Source organism: Leptonotus elevatus, chromosome 14 (genome assembly GCF_054856555.1).
Source record: "Leptonotus elevatus isolate MCC_2025b chromosome 14, RoL_Lele_1.0, whole genome shotgun sequence".
NCBI classification, from domain to species: domain Eukaryota; kingdom Metazoa; phylum Chordata; class Actinopteri; order Syngnathiformes; family Syngnathidae; genus Leptonotus; species Leptonotus elevatus.
Window position 1 is genome coordinate 2053940 of NC_141252.1, and position 22337 is coordinate 2076276.

Genomic DNA, 22337 nt, shown 5'->3' on the forward strand with positions numbered 1-22337 from the left:
AATTGAAGCAGTCAGCCTGTAATCGCTGTTTATGTTGCATAATCACACCTGTGTGTGGACTGCAAGAGCATCCAAATAACAAGGATGGGTTACGTTTGGTTTCCAAGGTGCCTAGTACAATGGCTTTATTTTTTATTTTTGTTGAATCCAGTACATAATGGAAATGGCTCATTCCTGTTTTTTAAGTAAAAAAAAAAATGGTCAAGAAACATCAACGAAATCTGATTTTGCGCACGACAATCCAGTATTATTTTTTAATTTTTAATGTGCTGTGTGGTCAAAGTTCCCAAGAAATAAATGATCTCCTTGGGGGAGAGACCTACGCGGGACTCCCGGTTCAAGATGGCGGCGACTTGTTCATTTTCCCGCTACCACCATTGGCCGTATTTGACCACGTAGTCACGCCTATTTTAGCCCAACACGATACCTGATTGGTTCGTCGTCTTGCCAATCACCTGCAACCCCTCACCAAGCAAACACTTTCCCCTCGCTACCTATCAGCTAAATATCACAAATTCCACTCAAATAATGTCTGCCGTTCGGTAACAGTTGAACGTGTGGTGTCACTCGGCCAATTAGACGAGCTTTTTTTCCGTAAGTTTGGTTTTATTTGCCCGCGGGCTACTTTTGCAACAATATTGACAAGCTAGCTAACTGGCTAGCTTGAGATAAGGTAGCAAAGTGGATAATAAAACCAATTTTTAATTGACAGGTCGCCATATTGTCATTGATCCAGCTTGACTTCACAGTCATGGCTGGCATGCTTCGAGGGACACTCCGACTGAGGACGTCCCTCAAACGGCCCTTGAGCACCCTCGGCTCGTCTTCATCCTCAGGTGGGCTTGTACTACCTCCAGACCCCACCGGCTTGCGTCATGGCGTAGCCCGTGGCAGGAAACTCCACGACAGGGCCGATGTGGCCAAGAAGTCCCCGCCGGTGTCGGCTCCAGAAAGGCTGCCGTTTTCCACAGTCACCCGGGAGGACTTGGACTTCTTCCGGAGGATTCTACCCGGCAGAACCGTTACTGACCCCGACCTGTTGGAGTCTTATAATGTGGATTGGCTCAAGTCTGTCAAAGGTGATCTTTATTTCTGAGATTAACTTTTTCTCCTTTCCGAAGTCTATAAATGATTATTAAAAATAATTATGGATTAATTTGATTACGTCTTGTGTATGTACCGTATATATTGTAAACTCGCACCTTCCTGTTCTTGGAAACAAGTTCATTAAAGTTGATTAATAACAAAGCCCTATTATCAAATAGTGACAACTGCATATCAGTGAATAAGCAGTTAACAAAATGGATGGATAATAATCTGTGCATCTCCTGCAGGTTCCAGTGAGGTGTTGCTGAGACCTCAGACGACACAAGAAGTCTCTCAAATTCTCAGGTTGGAAACAAAATGGAGTCCCGCCGTTACTAGCCGTTAGATTAATAACACAGGTTCTCCCTCTGCGGTAGCTACTGTAATAGCCGGAACCTGGCGGTGAACACGCAAGGAGGCAACACCGGGCTGGTCGGTGGCAGCGTTCCCGTCTATGATGAGATCATCCTCTCCACCGCCCTCATGAACAACATCCTGAATTTTGACAGCGTTTCTGGTTAGCATCCACAGTAAAGATGCCACCGCGCTTTTGACCTCTGCTCTCGTGCTCTTATTTTATTTTTTTTAATTCAAGTACGCAAAATTTGTCCAAAGCCATTCTAAATATTTTGTTTTGCAATCATTTTTCCACAAATGTCTTATGAACGTTTTACATGTTTTGTTTTTCTTCCCGTGCCTATCTTTGATCACATTACATTACCATGGCAATTAGTGTCACCTGTGCGATTAGAGTGTGTAGGTGTGCCTAATATTATGACCGCCGAGCGTCTTTTCCTTTCCTCACCTTGCAGGTGTCCTGACTTGCCAGGCGGGTTGTGTCCTGGAGCATTTGTCCGTCCACTTGGAGCGGAGGGAGCACATCATGCCCTTGGACTTGGGCGCCAAGGGCAGCTGCCACATCGGGGGCAACGTGGCCACCAACGCCGGGGGTCTGCGCCTGCTGCGCTACGGCTCCCTGCACGGCAACGTTCTGGGAGTGGAAGCGGTGAGTTTGTCAATCCACTTGGGAGCATGCGCAAAGTACACAACGGCTACATTTGGATCGTTTTGTCCTTGAAGTGCATCCGGGAAATATTCACAGCGCTTGACTTTCCATTTATTTACACATTGATTCTTTAATCCGTAATACATTTGTGAACATTTACCACAACAAAAACAACGACGTTTGTTCATCTTGCCCCAATGGCATTTAGGTGCTGGCTGACGGTCAGGTGCTGGACTGCTTGTCCACCTTGAGGAAGGACAATACGGGCTACGACCTCAAGCAGCTCTTCATTGGCTCCGAGGGCACGCTGGGCGTCATCACCGCCGTCTCCGTCCTTTGTCCTCGCAAGCCCAAGTCGGTCCATGTCATGTTTCTGGGTAGGCCCTCTTGCGTTTGGGTTAGCTGTTTGCTGAGCTCAAGATTTCATGCAGTATGAATTTTTATCTATTTTTATTTTATTATTTTATTTATATTTTTATATCATATTTAATTAGGATTTCATTGAAATATTTTTTTAAAAAATGAGGAATTTTTTCTTGAAGTACAATTCAGGCCTTTCCTAAATGTCATGTTCTCTGCACGTTATTAAAAGTATTGATTTATGATTTTAAGAATCGACAAATCGAGCTCTGATTTGTCCTCATAGGTTGCCAAACGTTTGAGCAGCTTCTGAAGACCTTTCATCTGTGCAAGGGCATGCTGGGAGAAATCTTGTCGGCTTTCGAGTTCCTTGACAGCGAATGTATGCGGCTGCTCAACACGCACCTCAAGCTGGACAACCCCATCTCTGGTACACGCGGGAACAGCTTCGTTTTTTGGAGCATTTTGACAGATTTTTCTAAATGAATCGACCCCCCCCCCCCAAAAAAAAAATAGAATGCCTTCTTCCACCGGGACAAAAAGTTTGAAACGTTTTATAAAATTCAGATGCGTTTCCCAAAATTTGGGGAAAAAATGTGCGTTTGTTGTGGAAACAAGCATATCAGTCAGAATAGTGACTTTGATGCAAACATTTTTACATCCTGTTGAATTAAGTATTTCCATCCAAAACTAAAAGTGCACTTTGATGTCGACACACGAATGTTGATCCTTTCTTTCGCTTGCGCTCGCCGCCAGATTGTCCCTTCTACGTGGTGATAGAAACGTCAGGCTCGGACCCGCGGCACGATGAGGAGAAGCTCCACAACTTTTTGGAGGAGGCCATGACATCGTCGCTGGTCACCGACGGGACACTGGCGACGGAGGAGTCCAAAACCAAGGTGACTAACGAGTGCCTCAATTTACTTCTAATCTACAACTTGGGTTTGGTCTTTTTTTGTGTGCTTTGTATTGCAAACAGAAAATGGACATACAAGTGCACTTTACGCCTGCTCATCCAGCCATATTATCAGTTCAAGTATCTATTTTGTTTGCGCTTGCATTTTCCTCTTTTTTTTTTTTCAGGTATTTTCCAAAATGCTATATAGTTAAAGATGATCATTACAAGTTAACTTTACCAGCTATGGTTGCAAATTTAGCATTTTCCTTTTAAAAATGTCAAAATCAACATATTAAAAAAAAAAAAAAGTAACTTTAGACTTGAGTAACTTATTACTCTAGACAGACACGTTATTGTAAAGAAACTTTTTACTTTTAAATATAAGTAACTAGTCGGGGTGTGCCAAAAAAATCAATTCTCATAAGAATTCTCATTTAGTACCAATACAGACTTGATTTTAAATGTCCCAAAATCAATTTTATTTAAATTATTTCATACCGTCTTGCCCTAGTTTGTGTGTGCCTTTTATTGGGAGCGCTGTTCATGTAGTACACAATTTGGCCGCTTGGCGGCAGTGTGGTTTCACGCATTCTGATACACTGTTAAATTGTAGCCACGTTATAGAGAGTAGAAGAAAAAAAGTAATGATCAAGTTACGTCAATTATTTTATTTTTCTCTTATTTTTTAGTGAGTAATGTTCAGATGCTTCTCTGTAAACATTCCTGAAGCGTTTTTGTATGAATAGCCGTTCTTTTGAGTGATAAAAGTGCAGCGAGTAGCGCGCTAATTAGCATTAGCGAGTCAGACTGGAGTAGATCATGACGATTCTTTGCACATCTATAAATTGTAGCAGAAATCGTTGTCAATCAAATCATTTTGAATTGAAAATCGATTCTGAATTGAATCGCAGGCCCAAAAATCGGAATTTTAATCAAATCGTGAGATAGTCAACGATTCCCACCCCTACCTAGTAACTAGTATTATGAAATATGTTTTGGAAGTAACTTGCCCACGAACCAGCGATGCACAACCCTTCAGGGTAGCGCCATTGAGTACCTTTCTTATTCATGAATTTCAAAAATCCAAACATTTCTTTTCCGGCGAAGGCTTTGTGGTCGATGCGCGAACGCGTCACCGAAGCGCTGACGCACGACGGCTTCAACTACAAGTACGACGTGTCGCTCCCCGTGGAGACCATCTACCGGCTGGTGGCCGACGTGAGGGCCCACTTGGGGGGCCGGGCCAAAAGCGTGGTGGGATACGGACACCTGGGTAAGACGTGGCAAGACTTCCAAAAAATAAACACTGTAAAAGTTGGACTTGAGCAAATGAGTTTAGACTGTTGCATGCTCCAGTGCTGCTGTTTTGCTCAGCAAATTTAGAAGGAGAGCTACTATTTGAAATCGATACCATTCACTTACTGTTTTATCTTGCGGATTAAAACAGCAAGTGGAATTATTTGACGAAGGGTCAGCCACTATTTATCATTATTATTAGCATCTTCGATTGGCATTTATTTGAGGGGAGGCATTTATTTTTCCAAAAGTGGATGTCTATTAGAGAAAGAGACCGACTTCAGCTTGGTGCGAAGCGCTCGGTTAGTTACTTGCCATCTTTTTTTTTTTCTCCTTTCCTTTTCTTTTTTCTTTTTCTTGAGTTACTCGCCATCTTTTTTTTTTCTCCTTTTCTTTTTCTTGAGTTACTCGCCATCTTTTTTTTTCTCCTTTTCTTTTTTCTTTTTCATGAGTTACTCGCCATCTTTTTTTTTCTCCTTTTCTTTTTTCTTTTTCTTGAGTTACTCGCCATCTTTTTTTTTTCTCCTTTTCTTTTCTTTTTCTTGAGTTACTCGCCATTTTTTTTCTCCTTTTCTTTTTTCTTTTTCTTGAGTTACTCGCCATCTTTTTTTTTTCTCCTTTTCTTTTCTTTTTCTTGAGTTACTCGCCATCTTTTTTTTTTCTCCTTTTCTTTTCTTTTTTCTTTTTCTTGAGTTACTCGCCATCTTTTTTTTTCTCTCCTTTTCTGTTTTTCTTTTTCTTGAGTTACTCGCCATCTTTTTTTTTCTCCTTTTCTTTTCTTTTTTCTTTTTCATGAGTTACTCGCCATCTTTTTTTTTTCTCCTTTTCTTTTTTCTTTTTCTTGAGTTACTCGCCATCTTTTTTTTTTTCTCCTTTTCTTTTCTTTTTTCTTTTTCTTGAGTTACTCGCCATTTTTTTTTCTCCTTTTCTTTTTTCTTTTTCTTGAGTTACTCGCCATCTTTTTTTTTTCTCCTTTTCTTTTATTTTTTCTTTTTCTTGAGTTACTCGCCATCTTTTTTTTTCTCCTTTTCTTTTTTCTTTTTCTTGAGTTACTCGCCATTTTTTTTTCTCCTTTTCTTTTTTCTTTTTCTTGAGTTACTCGCCATTTTTTTTCTCCTTTTCTTTTTTCTTTTTCTTGAGTTACTCGCCATCTTTTTTTTCTCCTTTTTTCTTTTTTCTTTTTCTTGAGTTACTCGCCATCTTTTTTTTTTCTCCTTTTCTTTTCTTTTTTCTTTTTCTTGAGTTACTCGCCATCTTTTTTTTTTCTCCTTTTCTTTTTTTTTGAGTTACTCGCCATCTTTTTTTTTCTCCTTTTCTTTTTTCTTTTTCATGAGTTACTCGCCATCTTTTTTTTTTCTCCTTTTCTTTTTTCTTTTTCTTGAGTTACTCGCCATCTTTTTTTTTTTCTCCTTTTCTTTTCTTTTTTCTTTTTCTTGAGTTACTCGCCATTTTTTTTCTCCTTTTCTTTTTCTTGAGTTACTCGCCATCTTTTTTTTTTCTCCTTTTCTTTTCTTTTTTCTTTTTCTTGAGTTACTCGCCATCTTTTTTTTTTCTCCTTTTCTTTTTTCTTTTTCTTGAGTTACTCGCCATCTTTTTTTTTTCTCTCCTTTTCTTTTTTCTTTTTCTTGAGTTACTCGCCATCTTTTTTTTTTCTCCTTTTCTTTTCTTTTTTCTTTTTCTTGAGTTACTCGCCGTCTATTGAAGAGAAGGCGCTTATGTGGTGGAAATGCACTCCATACGCTTGTCTTCCGCAGGAGACGGGAATCTCCATCTGAACATCACCTCCCCCACCAGAGACGCCGCCCTGCTGGCCGCCATCGAGCCGTTCGTGTACGAGTGGACGTCCGCCCGGAGGGGCAGCGTGAGCGCCGAGCACGGCCTGGGCCTGAAGAAGAGGAACTACATCTACTACAGCAAGCCCCGGCGGGCGGTGGCCGTCATGGCGGGCATCAAGACCATGCTGGACCCCCGGGGAATCCTCAACCCGTACAAGACTTTACCGGACAGGCTGCTGTGAATGTGGCGCTGCGCTTTAAGGACTTCCTTCAGGCTAACAAAGGTAATGTGAGCTGAGTTACACCTGAATGATTATTAGCGCAATTGTCACCCTTGAGAGGGGGCGTTTATTTATTTTCAACTGCAGTGATTAACTCATTCAAACCCAAAAACATGTAATAAGATTTTTAGAGCATACGGGCTTTGATGCCGCTTCTGACATGAAGAGGTGGCTTAAAGCCATGGTAGTTATTACATAAAAACGGCCAGCAGGTGGCAGCAGAGTATAAGAGATCAGCCAGGGCCGTGTCGCAACAAGCTCTTTTTGCCAGTGTTTTCACCAGGAATGTGAATATCGATGAAACTTAACTATATTGTAATGCTAATTGCTCCAAAATGGAAACAGATGCAAATATTTTTTTCTGATGAAAAAATGACTCTAATCTTTCTTTTGGTGGGTTCCATGTTTTTATAGCAATAGAACGCAATATGAATATTCTGTGGGCCTTTCAAAAACCAGTCAAAATCCAGTAAAACAGCCAGGAGCGAAGGGGGTTGCTTCAGTGAAAATGGCTGGGAGTGAATGAGTTAAGGTAAGAAGGCATTTATTGTAAATGAGGACTTCATTTTTTTGGTATTGCACATTGTATTTTTTTTTAATATATATGTCAATGTTGAATCTATTTTCATATCCCCCACAAATTAAAATTCTATTATGTAAAAAAACTGATGTGAACATTTCTTTGAGGTGACCACAATTAGATGGCTAAAAGTACTGACAAGTGATTTGCCACAAGTGCAGTTAATGGTTAATTACATATATTTAAAAAAAAAAAAAAAAAAAAGACAAAGCTGCTTTTATTGAAATGTTTTGTCCAAACTAAACCAGCATTTGTAAAGCAGACACCTCGAGGCAATTTTCACAGAATGAATAAAAAGATTCCAACTGGCGACGTCGTGTTTCGTCCTCATGCAGGCGGCGACGGGAGACGTAGAGGAGTCACGCGCAGGCCGTGCTGGCGCTGTGCCGGCCCACAAGGTGGACTTTCTCCTCTCATTTCCACAACCAGTCCGGTGGATGTAAATGGTTCCGCTCCGACTTGAATAGTAGAACATTTCAAATGCATTTGGCCGCGTTCCTTTTTGCGACTTTCACATCTGTGGTGTTGTTTTATGGTAGCGTTTAGCATCTCGCTAACGGCTCGTCGATTGTCCGTGGCCACATTGAAGCAGCGGATCCGGAAAAGATGTCCAAGAAGTCCACGGTGCTTCCTCCGCGTGGGTTCAGAGCACCCAAAGTCTGCAGAAGGCCACCACGGGATAAAAAAAGGAAGCCGGTTGGAGGTGCGCCTTCTCTCACGGGTCCTTCACCTTGTCCAGGCAGCTGTGAATCTTATCCAGGGTCTTTTTGATGCGCAGCGCCGTCAGCCTGGCCGACGGGTTCTGGTACCAGCACTCCTTCATCAGCTTCACCAAAGCAGACAGCATCTAATCCAAGAAGAGCAAAAGTTCATGTCCAGTACGTTGGGTTGGGTTTAAAAAAAAAAATGATTTTCCTTTTCCAGCCTGATATCTATTCATAAAACCACAAATCGAATATTTTAATAGTTTTTTTCCTGTATTTTACGGTTTTCTTGGCATTTACTGTTCACATGAATTTAAAAGGATTCTCTTACATTTATGAAAGAGAATTTAGAATATTTTTCATTTATATTTACAATTATTGAATTTGAATTCTGAAAATATTTTCATTTGATCCTTGATGCAAATTGCGATGTGAAAAACACTTATGTCCATTAATTTTTGTCTTTTTTTAAATAATTTTTTTTTATGTTTTTGGGATGAAACTGAATGCTTTGACAGCATATTAGGGCCAGGTATAAATATATATTTATTTTTTAGAGGGCGGGGGCAATATTCAGAGACTCGTAAATTTGCGCCTATAGAGTGGCAAATTTGCAAGTTTTTTTCTCTCGGAATATTGCCCCCGCCCCCTAAAAAAATATATTTAGGCGTGGCCCTGATATGCCGTCGTAGAATGCAAGGTCTGGTATGGGTCTCCTAGTAAGTACACACCGGGTCGGAAAACCAGCGATTGGGTATGAAGGGCCTCTGCTGCTCCACGCACACCACCTTCCTCATGTCCTCAAAGCTCGGGTCGTTCGGCACCTGCTCGTAAAACGGAGGCTTGTATTCTTCGACGATACCTGCGGCGGAAACGAGATCAACGGAAAGTTAATCCTCCAGCTGTGATGAAAAAACAAAAGAAAGAAAAACCGGGTCCAGTTCTTTGACCGTTGCTGTACGAGCGTCTGGCGATCTCCCACAGCACCAGCCCGAAGGCCCAGACGTCCACTCGCTTGAAGGCGTCGAAGCACTCCGTGTGCAAGCTCTCGTCCAGGACCTCGGGGGCCATGTAGCGCTTGGTGCCCACCTTGGGGTTGTTGCCCACGTCCAGCATGTTATCAGCCTGCGAGTGCGTCACCGCCAGGCCTGGAACGCGCGTCAAAACACCGACACCCGAACAATTCATCAAATCTCCTTTTTTTTGCAGAACGAAAGGCTGGGGCCAATTGCTCCGCCCCCCCCCCCCCCCCCCCCCCACACACACACACTCACCCAAGTCCGCGATGCAGCAGCGGAGCTCCTTGGTCACCAGGATGTTCTTGCTCTTCAGGTCGCGGTGCGCGATGGCCGGCTTGCCCCCGGCGCCGAAGATCTCGGTGTGCAGGTGCACCAGACCGCTGGCCGCCGACGCCGCCATGGCCAGGCCCTCGCGCGTCTCCACCGCCACGCGCTGGAGGTAGTCGTACAGGGAGCCGTTCTCGTGGTAGTGCGTGATCAGCCACAGCTGCGTGCTGGAGTTGCGCGACGTCATGTCGGACGCCATGAAGCCTGCGACGTTGCGAAACAAGAAAACAAATCACGCGTCTCCGTATCTCCCCAGCACTCGCAAACCGACGTTGGCCACCGCTTGATGCCGACCCAGGATGTTTTCGTGCCTCAGGAGCACCGTGTTGTAGATCTCGGTCTCCCGGAACCAGGACTTTTCGTCCCTGGAGGAGAAGATCTTGACGGCCACGTTCTCGCCCTGCCACTGGCCTCGCCACACTTCGCCGTAGCGGCCCTTGCCTTGTGCCAGAAGCGAGTATTAACAAGCGGAAAAGTCAACACGGGTACGAGACGTTTTTAATCCAACGGGAAGCCGCAAGAAAGTCATTTATGGAAATTCTTATAAATATCCAACAAAAAAAATCTTTGCAATTTAGAGTCACCTAAGATGCCGGATTCCTTCTAAATGGCCAACTTCCTTTTTCGTGGGTCCTGATGTGGTAAATATGTCCACCCAATTTCATGTTGATGTGTGAAACTAGTGTCAAGGGCCGCCCCCCCCCCCCCAGCTTTCTAAATCTCAAAAAGAATCACAAAACTGTCGAATGTGTTCAAAATGGCTGCTTCAAACCAAACTGTCTGACTTTGTGTTCCGTTTCCAAGATGGCTGCTAAAGTGTTCTGTATGTGTGTGATTTAGAGCTGTCAAAATGTATAGAGTAATAGATTATCAAATTAATCGACAACTATTTTAATAATCGAGTAATCGTTTGGGGACTTTTTTTTTTTAATTCAAAATTGTCCAAATCCTCTGATTTTAGCATATTAAGAGTAATTGTTCACTGACTGAAAAAGACTGATGATCTTCTACGTTTATTCAAAATAAGACATCTATTTTTACGTTGGAAAACGACCGAACCGGTAACATAGTACAACATCAACCCCCCACACCCCCTTTTTTTTACATCACTATACGAATACGAAGAACAAAATAACCACAATCACTAGTTAATAAACAGTAATCTGAGAAAAAATGCTTTTGTAATACACTATAAATAAAAAAGAATCGGATTAATCGATTATAAAAATATTCGATAGTGACAGCACTAGTGTGATTAGTTTGGATGAATATCATCGTATTTGGATACTGAAACTTCCATTTTTCATTTGCTACTTACCGACACACTCCATCAGACTAATCTGCCTGGCAACAGTCCTCTGAACCAGGAAAGGAAGACCCGACCCGCTTCCTGATGTACACGAGTGGTCCAGCAGGTCCTTGAAAGTTTAATCAGAGCTTCAGACGACCGCTATTAGTTGATGGCCACATTGCGTTGTTCTCACGGCTAAAGTGCCGTCCCCGGCGTTGGAGGCGATGAGTCCGTCCACGGCGCCGTGCTCGGTGTCGAACTCCTGCAGCCTGAGCAGGTGTCCGCGGTGGAGCCTCCTGCAGATCAGCGCCGACGCCACGGACAGCAACGCCAGCGCCGCCACCGGGCCCAGCGCCAGGAGTGCCAGCGTGCCCATGCCGTACCCCACCGGCTCGCCCTGCGGAGCTACGCCATCGGCGAGGCGACGACACAGGAAGTGGAGATGAGAGTAGAATTGTGTGGTTTATGTTCTAGTACGGCACATGCTAAAAAGAGTTTGGCCAAAAAGGGGACCGGCATAACTTTTTGGGTTATTCACTTAACCTAAAAAGTTAGGTCAAAATGAATAACCCACAAACCAACCCTTTTTTTGTTGTTGGGCTGTTTTCTGGGTTATTTTAATTATTCGTCTATCTTCACTCTAAATAGTTAGGTCCGAAATAATCCAAATTTGGGTCAAAAAGGGGCCAGCACAACTTTTTGGGTTATTCATTTTGACGCAACTTTTTGGGGTTAAATGAATAACGTACACAACACACACCCCAAAATTGGGTTGTTTTGTGGTTTATTACAGTTGGGTCAAAATGAATAAACCACAAATCAACCCAATTTCTGATGTTAAGTTGTTTTCAGGGTTTAAGTGTACTTTCACGCTGAAAACTGTTGTCTTAAAAATAATCCAGGTTGCATCAAAAAGGGGCCGGCACATCTTTTTGGGTTATTTATTTACACAAAAAAATTGGGTCAAAATTAATAATCCACAAACAAACCCTAGTTTTGACGTTGGTTGTTATGTGGGTTAATTAGTCTACCTTTACTTACAAAACATTTGGGTAAAAAATAATCCAGACAAATCCCCCAAAATGGCTTGTTTTGGGGATTTGGGGTTATTTCATTTACTTGTCTACCTCCAGTCTAAAACAGTTGGGTTAGAAAAAAATGGGGTCAAAAAGGGCCCAACAGATTTTTTTCCAGGTTAGTCCTTTAACCTAAAAAGTTATGTCAAAAATGAAAAAGCCAACCAAAAAAAAGGTACACTCTAAAAACAGTGGGGTCAAAAATAACCCAATTTGGGTAATAAAATTTTAAAAAAGGACTAGACCCAACTTTCTAAATTTTCACTGTAGTTTTTTTTGTTTTGTTTTACAAACGGACTCAATATTTTGCGTTGCTTTGTACAAAATAGCCAATTTTCTGGGTTTATTTTGTGCAAAACAAAAACAACCCAGAAAGTTGGGTCAACCTTGACCCAAGTGGTAAGCGGTGGGTACCCGAAGGCAGCAGGGCCATGACGGCGCTCCTGGTGGTGTTGCCGTTGCACAGGTGGCGCGAGCAGCAGCTGATGGCCTGGTGGGAGGAGGGCGCCGTCGAGCAGTGCAAGCGCGTCTTCTTGGGGCCCTCCAGGCAGCCGCGCTCGAACACCACGCCGCCGGAGCCCACCCGCACCGACGAGAAGCAGCGCGTGCCGCGGCACTGCTCCTGCAGGCACTTGGGACTGTCGCACAGGCACAGCAGCTGACCCTCTGAGGGGCGAGACACAGACGTCACGCCGGGGAAGGACTCTGAAGGTTTGCTTGGCGGGTTTATTTTTTTTTGGGGGGGGGCATTTACTTTTGCAACAAGCATTACAAAAAACAGTGGAGCTTTGTGTTTTTTTAATTTAGAGAGAATTTGTCAAAATGCCGTTCTTAAATGGTGATTTGATTTCATGGAGGAAACAAAACGGTTCAAAGCTGCGTGAGAAACTTTAACGAATTACAATTTGAGACGGTCCACTGCACTTCTCTATTGGGTGAGCACGATAAGGTGTTGCCCAATACCTGAGCTCTCAGCTGATGTCTGCGCGGCCCACAGGGAGAGCAGCAGCAGGGGGACGTGGACACTCCGAGCGGCCATGTTTCAGTGCACTGGAGCAGACAGCAAACGACACAGTAATGAATACATGAAGAAGAAGCCCACAAAGAGGATAATTGCGTTTACGCCCGCCGATGTTTGCCAACGTTTCCTAATTGCATTTAAACGCCGGTGGAACTCTATCAAGTTTGCTTTGCAAGCAGAGGGTTTACCAAACGGATGCGGCGCAATGAATTAGTTTACAGGGCGGTTAGGATACACCGTAATTATTTTAGAATTTGTTCAACATTAACAATATATTTATTTATTTATTTTTTACTATTTACAATATTTTTGTGATATTGCTTGTATTTTTCTGTGCATTTTTAGCTAATATTTTTTATAATTTGTGTCCAATGTGTTTTTGTTTGACTCTCCCTAATATTTATTATAACTGTATGTTATTTTATTTTTGGGCTCAAAGCTTGTTTCATATTAACCGCAATTCTGACTTTACTATAAAATTAGACTTCTAGAATACAGAATAGCATAGAACCGACTTAACGCGTTCTGACTTACATGCAAATTTGTCGAAAGAGTTCATCAGGGGAAAGGTGGAAATTTTGTAATCTGAAATTGTTCACTGTAATACATATTAATGCATTGCTTGTGTTTCTCAAAAACGGACTTTCAAAAAATAACCGCATATAAATAATAATCGCGGTATTGGGGCAATTGTATTAATTTGTATTACTTATTTATTCATGTTTTCCAAAATCGTTCGGCCTCGGTTTAAACGCAAATGTCGGCATTCAAGGAAAAAAGAGAGGCACGTTAACGGGGCGCTTTATTAGCACAACCTCGCCGCCTCCAAGACGCCACTCAAGGCAGAAAGATGCCCGACGCCGCTTCAGTTAGCCTAGCCGAGCTAAGCTAAGATGGCTGCAGGACGGAGCAGAGCCCTAACCCGAGCAATGCAGTGTTAAAGATTTTACCCACCTAGCACGCACGGGCGACGGATTCTACCTCATCATGTCACGACTCGGTGCCCTTTTATTGGGTTGGAAGCTTTTTGTTTTGTTGTTTTTATTCTCCGGGTAATTCGCCTTCTTTCGGGGCCACAGCCCAACCCACCCGCTCGCTTGTTTTGGTCCCAGTCTCACGTGACGTCATCACAACCCAAATGCATTATGGGTCGGAGGTTGCCAGATTGGTGTGAATTAGTGTAACATACGATCCTGATATAGTAATCGTTTACAAACTAAGATAAGGTGTAAGGTTTTAGACAACTCCATACACATCTCTATGCTATTCGAGCATTGTAACTGCGCCTCTTAAATGATCACAGGACGATACTCTTGGGCGTTGGAGCAGACCGACGTGCTTAATTGGCGGCCATGTTGGGAGGGACAAAGTTGCCGTCAGACAATGCATTAACATTGACATTTCTCAACCGATATTTATCTTGTATCAGGCGGGATTTAAAGAGGTAGTGGGTGATATAAAATGTTGTTTTTTAATACATATGTATAAATATTTATAAATTAATATTTTACTATAACAGCCAGGAATGTGAATGTCAGTTAACTATCATTTGTACGATTGTTTGATTGTCATAAAGCATTTAATTATTTAAACTATATTTATTTATTATCATTATGATTAACACACCATTACTTAATATAATTAATAATGATGTGCTAAATGTGATATTTACAATTGTTTGTTTGATAGCAGAATAGTAACTCATTCAAATTGTTTTATTTTTATGTATAACGTAATTACGAGCAATTCACCAGTTATTTAACACGAATGTTTGAAATGCATGCACAAAACTGCAATACAGTAGTACGTTACAATTTTTACACTGTTATTTATTGTAAATGTAATTGTAAATTATTCAAATATTCAATAAAATGCATACATTTAAAAATAAAAAGGTCAGTTGAGCAATCACTCAAGATAAGAAATACATGATGTTTATGTGAAATTGTTCATTTTAATATTTTATTATTTACACCAAATCACGTAACCAATTACTTAGTACACAATATTTGAAAAAAAAAAAAAAAAAAAGCTCAATAAATGCAACAAATTTACAGGACTCACATTGATCATGTAAATATTTAGTTTGCGGGAATAAAAAAAAAAAAAAAAAGTCCTACTGTATATAGTTCAAGTAGTGTACCGCGAACGAGAGCAGGTCCGATTTGAGAAGTCCATTTGCTGCTTCCTTGCTCGCTCACGCGTGCACATCGAGGATCGCATCGCAAGCCTCCCAAAGTTGCGCTCAAACAATGGCGTCCTTTCATGTCTGCCAGCCTGGCAGCTCCGACGACATTCATTTCAAACCTCCTCGTGAAAATCGCATCGAGTGTGCCACAAAAAAAAAAAAAAAAGATTCGAATCGGAAAGGAGCTTTTGATTTGACAAACCCGATCGTATCGAATCGCATTCACGTATCGAGATGCAAATTGATTTTGCTGATATTTCATCATTTCGACGGACCTGTTCTCATCACAGAGCCGCATTGTTTCTTAATTAAAAAAAACTCCCGTGCAGTCAGTGACCTGAAGCGTTCCCCGCCCCGTGTGAAGGGATTGAAGGGGAAACGCAATCCCCTGCGATCCTATCCTGGCGCGGAGGCAGGAAGAATGCGCCCTTTAGATTCTCGCTTGAGCGACTCCATCCCCCCCCCCCCCCCCCTTCCTTCTTCTTTTTTATTTTTTCTATCCTTGCAGTGAAATCCTGATGCTCTTCATCGTGAGCGGCCTGACCGGAGCGGACATGGAACTTTTAGGAACGACGTCAGCTTTCATGTTGATGCTGCACCTGCTTTGTGTCGGCGGTGTCGTCAATCCCAAAAGCGCAGGTATAGGAACGACTCCTTAATTCTCGTTATGAGTGTGTGGATTTGAAAAACTAAAATCTTTGAAGATCTGAGGTCATGCTCGCACCTCCAGTTATGATTTGTATTTTGGAGCAGGTTCTAAAACTGTGTGTGCGTGTGTTAAGTGTCCTGGTGTGTCGTATCCGATGCGGAGGAGCAGAAGTGCGCCGACCTGGCCGGGAACGCCACCGCTCGGAACATCCGAGGGACTCTGCGATGCGTGCGAGGTCTGAACGCCAGAGACTGCATGGAGAAAATTCAAGTACGTCTCCAAACAAGCGCCCGAAAGTCCGACTTTGGTGAAAATCGACTGGGCAAAAAGATTGCAAATTTATAGATGTGAATTATTCACGCACTTATGTGAACTGACTGTACAAGATTGGGGTTTTTTTCAATTATGAGACAACATTTAAATTTGTTATTCTAAAAGAATGTTGCGTATAGCAAATATGATTTAGATAGTAGTTTAACAAAAAAAATAATAATAATCAGCTTACGCTCTAAAAAACAGTTGGGTCAAAAATAACCCAACGATGGGTCAAAAATGGACAGATCCTCGACTTGGGTCTATTTGACCCAACTTTGAGTTAAGAAATGGCTCTTTTCGTGGAAAACAACTCATAAATTTTGGTCAGATGCTTTACTTGGGTCAAAAAATTGGGTCAAATTGACCCATAAAGTAGATCGGTCCATTCTTGACCTATAATTGAGGGACTTTTGACCCAACTCTTTTTCAGAGTGTACAATAAATTAGATTATTTTTTTGTTTCTTGAAAAAAAAAAGTATTTCAATGAAATTAACTCATTCACTGCCATTGACGGCTATAGACGTCAAAAATTCATTTGAACTATTTCTATTAATTTCACATTTTTTCCACTTTTGTTAACAAGAGTATGAAAACCTAGGGGAAAAAATGTATTGTACATTTAGAACAGATAAAAAAATTTGATTAATCTTGAGTTAACTAGTGAAGTTATGTGATTAATTACAATTAAAAAAAATTAATCGCCTGAAGGAAAGATTATTAAAAATTAGGGGCGTCAGACGGTTACAATTTTTAATCGTAATTGAATCGCATGACTTCAATAGTTAACTCACGATTAATCACAATTTGTTTTATCTGTTCTAAATGTACAATAAAAAAAATTCTAGGTTGTCAACACTCAAAAAAACGTGAAACTAATAGAAATAGTTCAAATGAATTTTTGACGTCTAATGAGTTGTTGAGTGAATGAGTTAATTAATTCTCTGAGTTATATCATGAAACAACCCCCCCCCCCCCCTCAAAGAACTATGTTTCTATATTGCAGAGAATCCAATTTCACTCTGCGGGCTGGAACAGATTAATTGCTTTTCCATTCTCTTCAATGGGAACCCTTACCTTGGTTTTGCAAACGGCTTCACCCAACAAATGACATTTGTAACTCAAGTCCTAAATTTCCACTGCATGTATTTTAAAAACGAGTAGAGATTTTCTGCCATCGTGTTGAAGTGAATTGAGGCCTTTTTTTTTTTTTGTGGTCAGAATGGGAGCGCAGACGCAGCCTCAATGTTTGCGGATGACATTTACGCCGCCGGCCTGTGTCACGGCCTGGAGGTGGCAGCAGGGGAGTCCCTCAATGGAGTGGGTAAGCATGACTTCACAATCATGTAGAAAAAGTCACGATATGCTAGGAAAATATGATATATTGGGGGGGGGAAAGCAAAAATAACAGCAGTGACAAAGAAATACATTTGGCCAGTTATTTTGTTGTCACGTTAGCGCAAAGCATCATGGTCAATGTAGTTCACAATGCTGTGTTTCTTTTGACGGACATTAGCTGCTTTTAATAACGACAACATCGTGACAATTTTAATATTGTGACGTCGCTACATCCCGAGTCAAAAATGATGTCACTTTTTTCCTATTAACTCATTCACTGCCATTGACGGCCATAGACGTCAAAAATTCATTTGAACTATTTCTATTAGTTCCACTTCTTTTTTTTTCACTTTTGTTAGCAAGAGTATGAAAACCTCGAGAAAATTGTTTTTTATTGTACATTTACAACAGAAATAAAATTTGTGATTAATCGCGAGTTAACTATTGAGGTCATGCAGTTAATTACCAACAAAAATGTAAATTGCCTGACACGATTTAAATAAAAAAGAAAAAAGAAAAGATGATTAAAAATTAGGGACGTCAGGCGATTAAATTTTTTTATCGTAATTAATCACATGACTTTACTAGTTAACTCACGATTAATCACACATTTTATATCTGTTCTAAATGTACAGTAAAAAAAATTCTAGGTTTTCATACACTTGTTAACAAAAGTGGAAACTAATAAATAGTTGAAATTTTAACGTCTATTGCCGTCAGTGGCAGTGAATGAGTTAATATCGACAACATCGTGACAATTTTAATATTGTGATGTCGCCGCATCCCTCGTCAAAAATGATGTCACTTTTTTTTCCCTATAAAATGTGACTTTTGTTTTTGGGGAAAAAAAAAATCCAACCTCCAATTTTCTTTTATTTATTTTTTTATTCTCCCCCGATCCATCCGGCGTCCAGACGGCGTGAGCTACTACGTGGTGGCGTTGGCTCGCCGCTCGTCGTCCGACTTGTCCCTGCTGGAGATGCACGAACGCAGCTCGTGCCACCCGGGCATTCGCACCACGGTGGGCTGGACCGTGCCCGTCGGCTACCTGCTCAACACCTCGCAGATCAGCCTGGGCCACCAGTGCAACTTCCCGCGCGGTGAGAACACGGGTTTGCCTGCAAATGGCCGACAGGTCAATAAGTCATTGTTTTATATGATATAAAATGTAATTTAACACAATGACCAGAAAGGGACTTACTCAATGTCAGATTTTATATGGCTGGTATCGGCAGCCTCCAGAAGTACCCGATACCTTGAAATAAGGATATCTCGCCCATCCCTACTTTTTTCTAATTTTATTGACAATAAGCGATTCTGAGAATGGATGTTATTATTATTATTATTTCTTTATTTTAATACCCTATTTTATTTTAGAAACTCACTTTATAATGATTCTTATTTTATTGTTAGATTATTTATTTACAATAAGGTTTTTTTTTTAAACGACTATATATCGTAAGGCGGTTTAAGGTTTAAAAAACAAAGCATTTATTTTATCACCATTGCTAAATAATTCTTATTCGTCTCTTAAAATTATATTTTATTATTGCTATTTACTAGATTTGAATGGACTTTTTTTTTTAATTAACTTTTATTTAGCAATATTAATGCCACGGTTCTTTTTTTTTTATATGTATATTTTATTTTAGCATTTGAATTTGTTTTAATGTATTACAGTAATTGGTTGTATTGTGTGACCTGTTTTTTATGTTAATGTTAAAAAAATATTTTTTATAATTTTTTATTCATATTGTGGCGTTATTTATTTCCAATCTGATTTGACCATTTTTAATATTGATGTCATTTCAATGATTCATTACACTTATATTTAGTATCATTTCGATATGTTCAAATATTTTGACATGATTTGCATATTTATGGGAGAAATTGCAGGCGTCTCCTGCCTTCCGCAGCAAACATCCTGTCCGTGACCCCTTTGGAACGTAAGGTTCTATCAGGTGTGTGCGTGCGTGCGTGCGTGCGTGCGTGCGTGCGTGCGTGCGTGCGTGCGTGCGTGCGTGCGTGTGTCCCCTCCCAGCGGTGGGGAACCTGTTCGGCTACAGCTGCGTGCCCGGCATCAAAGACCCCCAACACGACCCGCGCGGCAACAACCCCAAGAACCTGTGCGAGGCCTGCATCGGCGATGACAACGACCGCCACATCTGCGCCAGCGGCCCCCGAGAGCGGCACTACGGCGAGGCGGGGGCCCTCAGGTACGCTTTGCGCCGCCGCCACGCGTGCATCCTGGGCAACGGCTGTGTTTGTTTCCAAGGTGCGTGGCGGAGAACCTCGGCGACGTGGCTTTTGTCAAACACACCACCGTCTTTGACAATTTGGACGGTGAGTGATATGACGACCTCGATATTCGTGCTGTGCTTCGTCATGAAGACGTCTCAACTCCTCAAAGCTCGTCAGTACGGCAATTATATTCATCATTCTTCGCGGAGGATAAAGAATATATGACTGCAATTACGGTTATATTATAAAAAAAATGTTACCTCAAATATTCTTGAATCTATTAAATACTTCCTAAAGTTACCTCAAAGCTACAAAAAACACTCCCTAAAAGTAATCTTAATACTCCTAGATGTACTCAAATACACCCTAAAACCTAATTACTCTTAAATGTACTGGAATATTCCCTAAAGTTTTCAAATACTCTTTAAACGACTGAAATACTCCTCAAAAGTTACCTAATTACTCTTAAATCAAATTTAAAATCGACTAAGTTACACAAATGCGCTAAAATCTACTCAATTACTACCTAAATACTTTTGAATCTGCTGAAATATTCTTATAAAGTAACATGGAATTGCATAAATGCTTTAGAATCTATGAAATACTCCCTAAAATTGACCGAAATACTCCTCAATGTACTCAAATACCTTTTGAAAATGTACCTAATTACTCTTAAATCTACTCACATACTGCCTAAAACTTACCTGAATAAAACTTATTATTATTTCCATTGGCTAAAAGATTAAGATAAATCTACCAAAATACACCCTAAAAGTAACTTCAATAATCTTAAATGTTTGAAGGTTACCTAAATGCTCTTAAAGCTACGGAAATACTCCTTAAAAGTTACTCTTAACTCAAGTCAACTTAGTCCCTAAAGACGAACTAAATACGTTTAAGTCTCCTGAAATAATCCTAAAAAGTGACATCAAAGTACATGAATACGAAATAAATATTTTTTTAAAAAGTTACCTTATATTCACTAAAATGGACCTAAATACTTTGAAATCAATTAAATACTCCCAAAAGGCTTTACCGTACCGTACCGCATGCTTCACCGTACCGTACCGTACCGTACCGCATGCTTCACCGTACCGTACCGTACCGTACCGTACCATCCAGGGAGGAACCAGGACTCGTGGGCTCTGGACTTGGAGGCCGAAGACCTGAAGCTGCTTTGCCCCGACGGCACCGATGCCGACCTGGACGACTTCCGTCGGTGCCACCTGGCGGCCGTGCCCGCCAACGGCGTGGTGGTGCGCCAAACGGACAAGTGCCGCATCTGGAAGTTCCTGGATCGACTGCAGGTCCTCATTTCGCGTTACCTTTCTGTCCGTCTGTCCGTCCGTCCATCCGTCATTCGTTCCATCTTTATCCCGTTATTGCTCTACTTTTTTTTGTTGTCCTTCTCGCAGAACGCGTTTGGCAACTCTACGGACGGCTTGAGCGCGTTCGGCTCTTCTGGCTACTCCGACTCTGACGTGCTGTTCAGCGACTCCGCCCGCCGCCTGCTGAGGGTCCTCGGGGGCTTCGCGTCCTGGCTGGGGCCCTCCTACACCAGCGCCCTGCAAGCCTTCGAGTGCGAAGGTCAGAATGAATGCATATGGAATGATTTTAAGTGATCTGAAATAGGAATTTTTTTTTTTTTTTTTTTGGTGTGTGTAACGTGGAAATTTGCAGCATGTTGAAAATGTGCTGAATGTTTTCCATTCCAACTGGGAACGGTGATATAAATCTGTGTTACATGTGTGACAGTTTTTGGGTTGAAAATGTTGAATTTTCCAAACATTTTGAGGATGAATAGACTCCAAAGCCCACATTTTTGGAATATGTGACTCGGGTGCAAGTAGATGCACGTCAAAATAATAGGGTTGGGTTTAAAAAAAATTTGGGGGGGAATAATCGATATCGAATCGATTTTCCTTTTCCAGTGTGATATTGATTCATAAAACCATGAATCGATTATTTTAATATCTCTTTTTTTCCCATAAATTAACAAGAAAATAGAATTTTAAAGGCCATTTTTTTGTATCTTACTGTACAAAAGTATTTTCTTATATTTATGAAAGACTTGACTTTTTACGTTTGATGACAATTCAGAATCGTTTTTATTTTTAGCTATTGAATTAGAATTATGAAAACATTTTCATCTCATCCATGCTGACGTCAATGTTTGAATAACACTTAAGTGACTAAAACATGTATTATTTAAAAAAAATTATAAATCATTGCATCAGTTACTGCTTCTGCAAAATAAAAAATAAAAAAAATAAAATAAAAAAACAATAAAAAAATAAATAAAAATAAAAAATTGAAATCGAATCGAACTGAACTCCTATGATTTGAAATCGAATCGATTGACGAAATTTGAATCAATACCAACCCTACAAAATAATGTGTCGAAGAAAAATAAAATGGACATCCATGTGAACGCTTTCAGCATTCACACATCAAAAGCCTTCCGCTGATAATAAGCGATTGTTACAAGTTGTTCCATTTGTGTCCACCAGGCTTCTGCTGATAACGAGCGGCCGGCCGCCATCTTCCCTCCGCTTCATCCGCCTTCAGCTTCCTTGTGTTTACTTCTAAAGTTGTCAAAAGGCGACAACAATGCCAACTTGATGTAGTTGATGAATATATTAAAAAAAAAGAAGTCTTTTTAAAACCATTTTTCTCGTAAAATAATTAAATAAATAATAAAATCAATGAATCTGCAACATATCAAGTATACTTCGAGATCATATATATATATATATATACATCGTATCATATCAAGTGTCGTTGTGAAGAGATCAAAAATATATTTGTTTCCATAGTTCATCTACATCATAACTAAAAAAAACATTTTGTGTCCACTGTGGCGCTTTTTAAAATTGCAAAAAGAATTT

General features: G+C 40.9%; 3 protein-coding genes across 7 annotated transcripts; 2 read left to right on the forward strand and 1 right to left on the reverse strand.

The window, feature by feature from the left end:
* The first annotated feature begins 459 nt into the window (after window positions 1–459).
* On the forward strand, window positions 460–9182 carry d2hgdh (D-2-hydroxyglutarate dehydrogenase). 4 transcript variants are annotated; one of them, XR_015097012.1, is made up of 12 exons: window positions 460–594; window positions 713–1079; window positions 1335–1392; window positions 1464–1603; window positions 1899–2092; window positions 2301–2469; window positions 2739–2882; window positions 3209–3351; window positions 4458–4623; window positions 6401–6705; window positions 7117–7234; window positions 7618–9179. XR_015097012.1 is itself a non-coding variant. In XM_086094119.1 (11 exons), the coding sequence occupies exons 2-10, from the start codon at window positions 752–754 to the stop codon at window positions 6661–6663; spliced, it is 1605 nt and encodes a 534-aa protein (XP_085950245.1). In that variant the 5' UTR covers window positions 460–594; window positions 713–751; the 3' UTR covers window positions 6664–6705; window positions 7618–9179. The 4 variants fall into 4 exon arrangements, 2 of the variants coding, with proteins under 2 accessions (XP_085950245.1, XP_085950244.1); XR_015097011.1 differs by having other exon boundaries at window positions 6401–7234; window positions 7618–9180; XM_086094119.1 differs by lacking the exon at window positions 7117–7234.
* Window positions 7484–13838, reverse strand: acvr1l (activin A receptor, type 1 like). Of its 2 annotated transcripts, XM_086094120.1 has the most exons (10): window positions 13675–13838; window positions 12663–12749; window positions 12114–12365; window positions 10817–11028; window positions 10651–10750; window positions 9627–9773; window positions 9261–9536; window positions 8937–9134; window positions 8718–8848; window positions 7484–8129 (listed from the first exon to the last, which is right to left on the reverse strand). In XM_086094120.1, exons 2-10 carry the CDS (start codon window positions 12736–12738, stop codon window positions 7998–8000), a joined length of 1524 nt encoding a protein of 507 aa, XP_085950246.1. In that variant the 5' UTR covers window positions 12739–12749; window positions 13675–13838; the 3' UTR covers window positions 7484–7997. The 2 variants fall into 2 exon arrangements, with proteins under 2 accessions (XP_085950246.1, XP_085950247.1); XM_086094121.1 differs by lacking the exon at window positions 9627–9773.
* Window positions 13513–22170, forward strand: otomp (otolith matrix protein). Its single transcript, XM_086094122.1, has 10 exons — window positions 13513–14164; window positions 15417–15547; window positions 15691–15827; window positions 17092–17194; window positions 18123–18308; window positions 19250–19424; window positions 19484–19551; window positions 20572–20756; window positions 20865–21036; window positions 21960–22170. Exons 1-10 carry the CDS (start codon window positions 14073–14075, stop codon window positions 21968–21970), a joined length of 1260 nt encoding a protein of 419 aa, XP_085950248.1. The 5' UTR covers window positions 13513–14072; the 3' UTR covers window positions 21971–22170.
* Window positions 22171–22337: the final 167 nt, after the last annotated feature.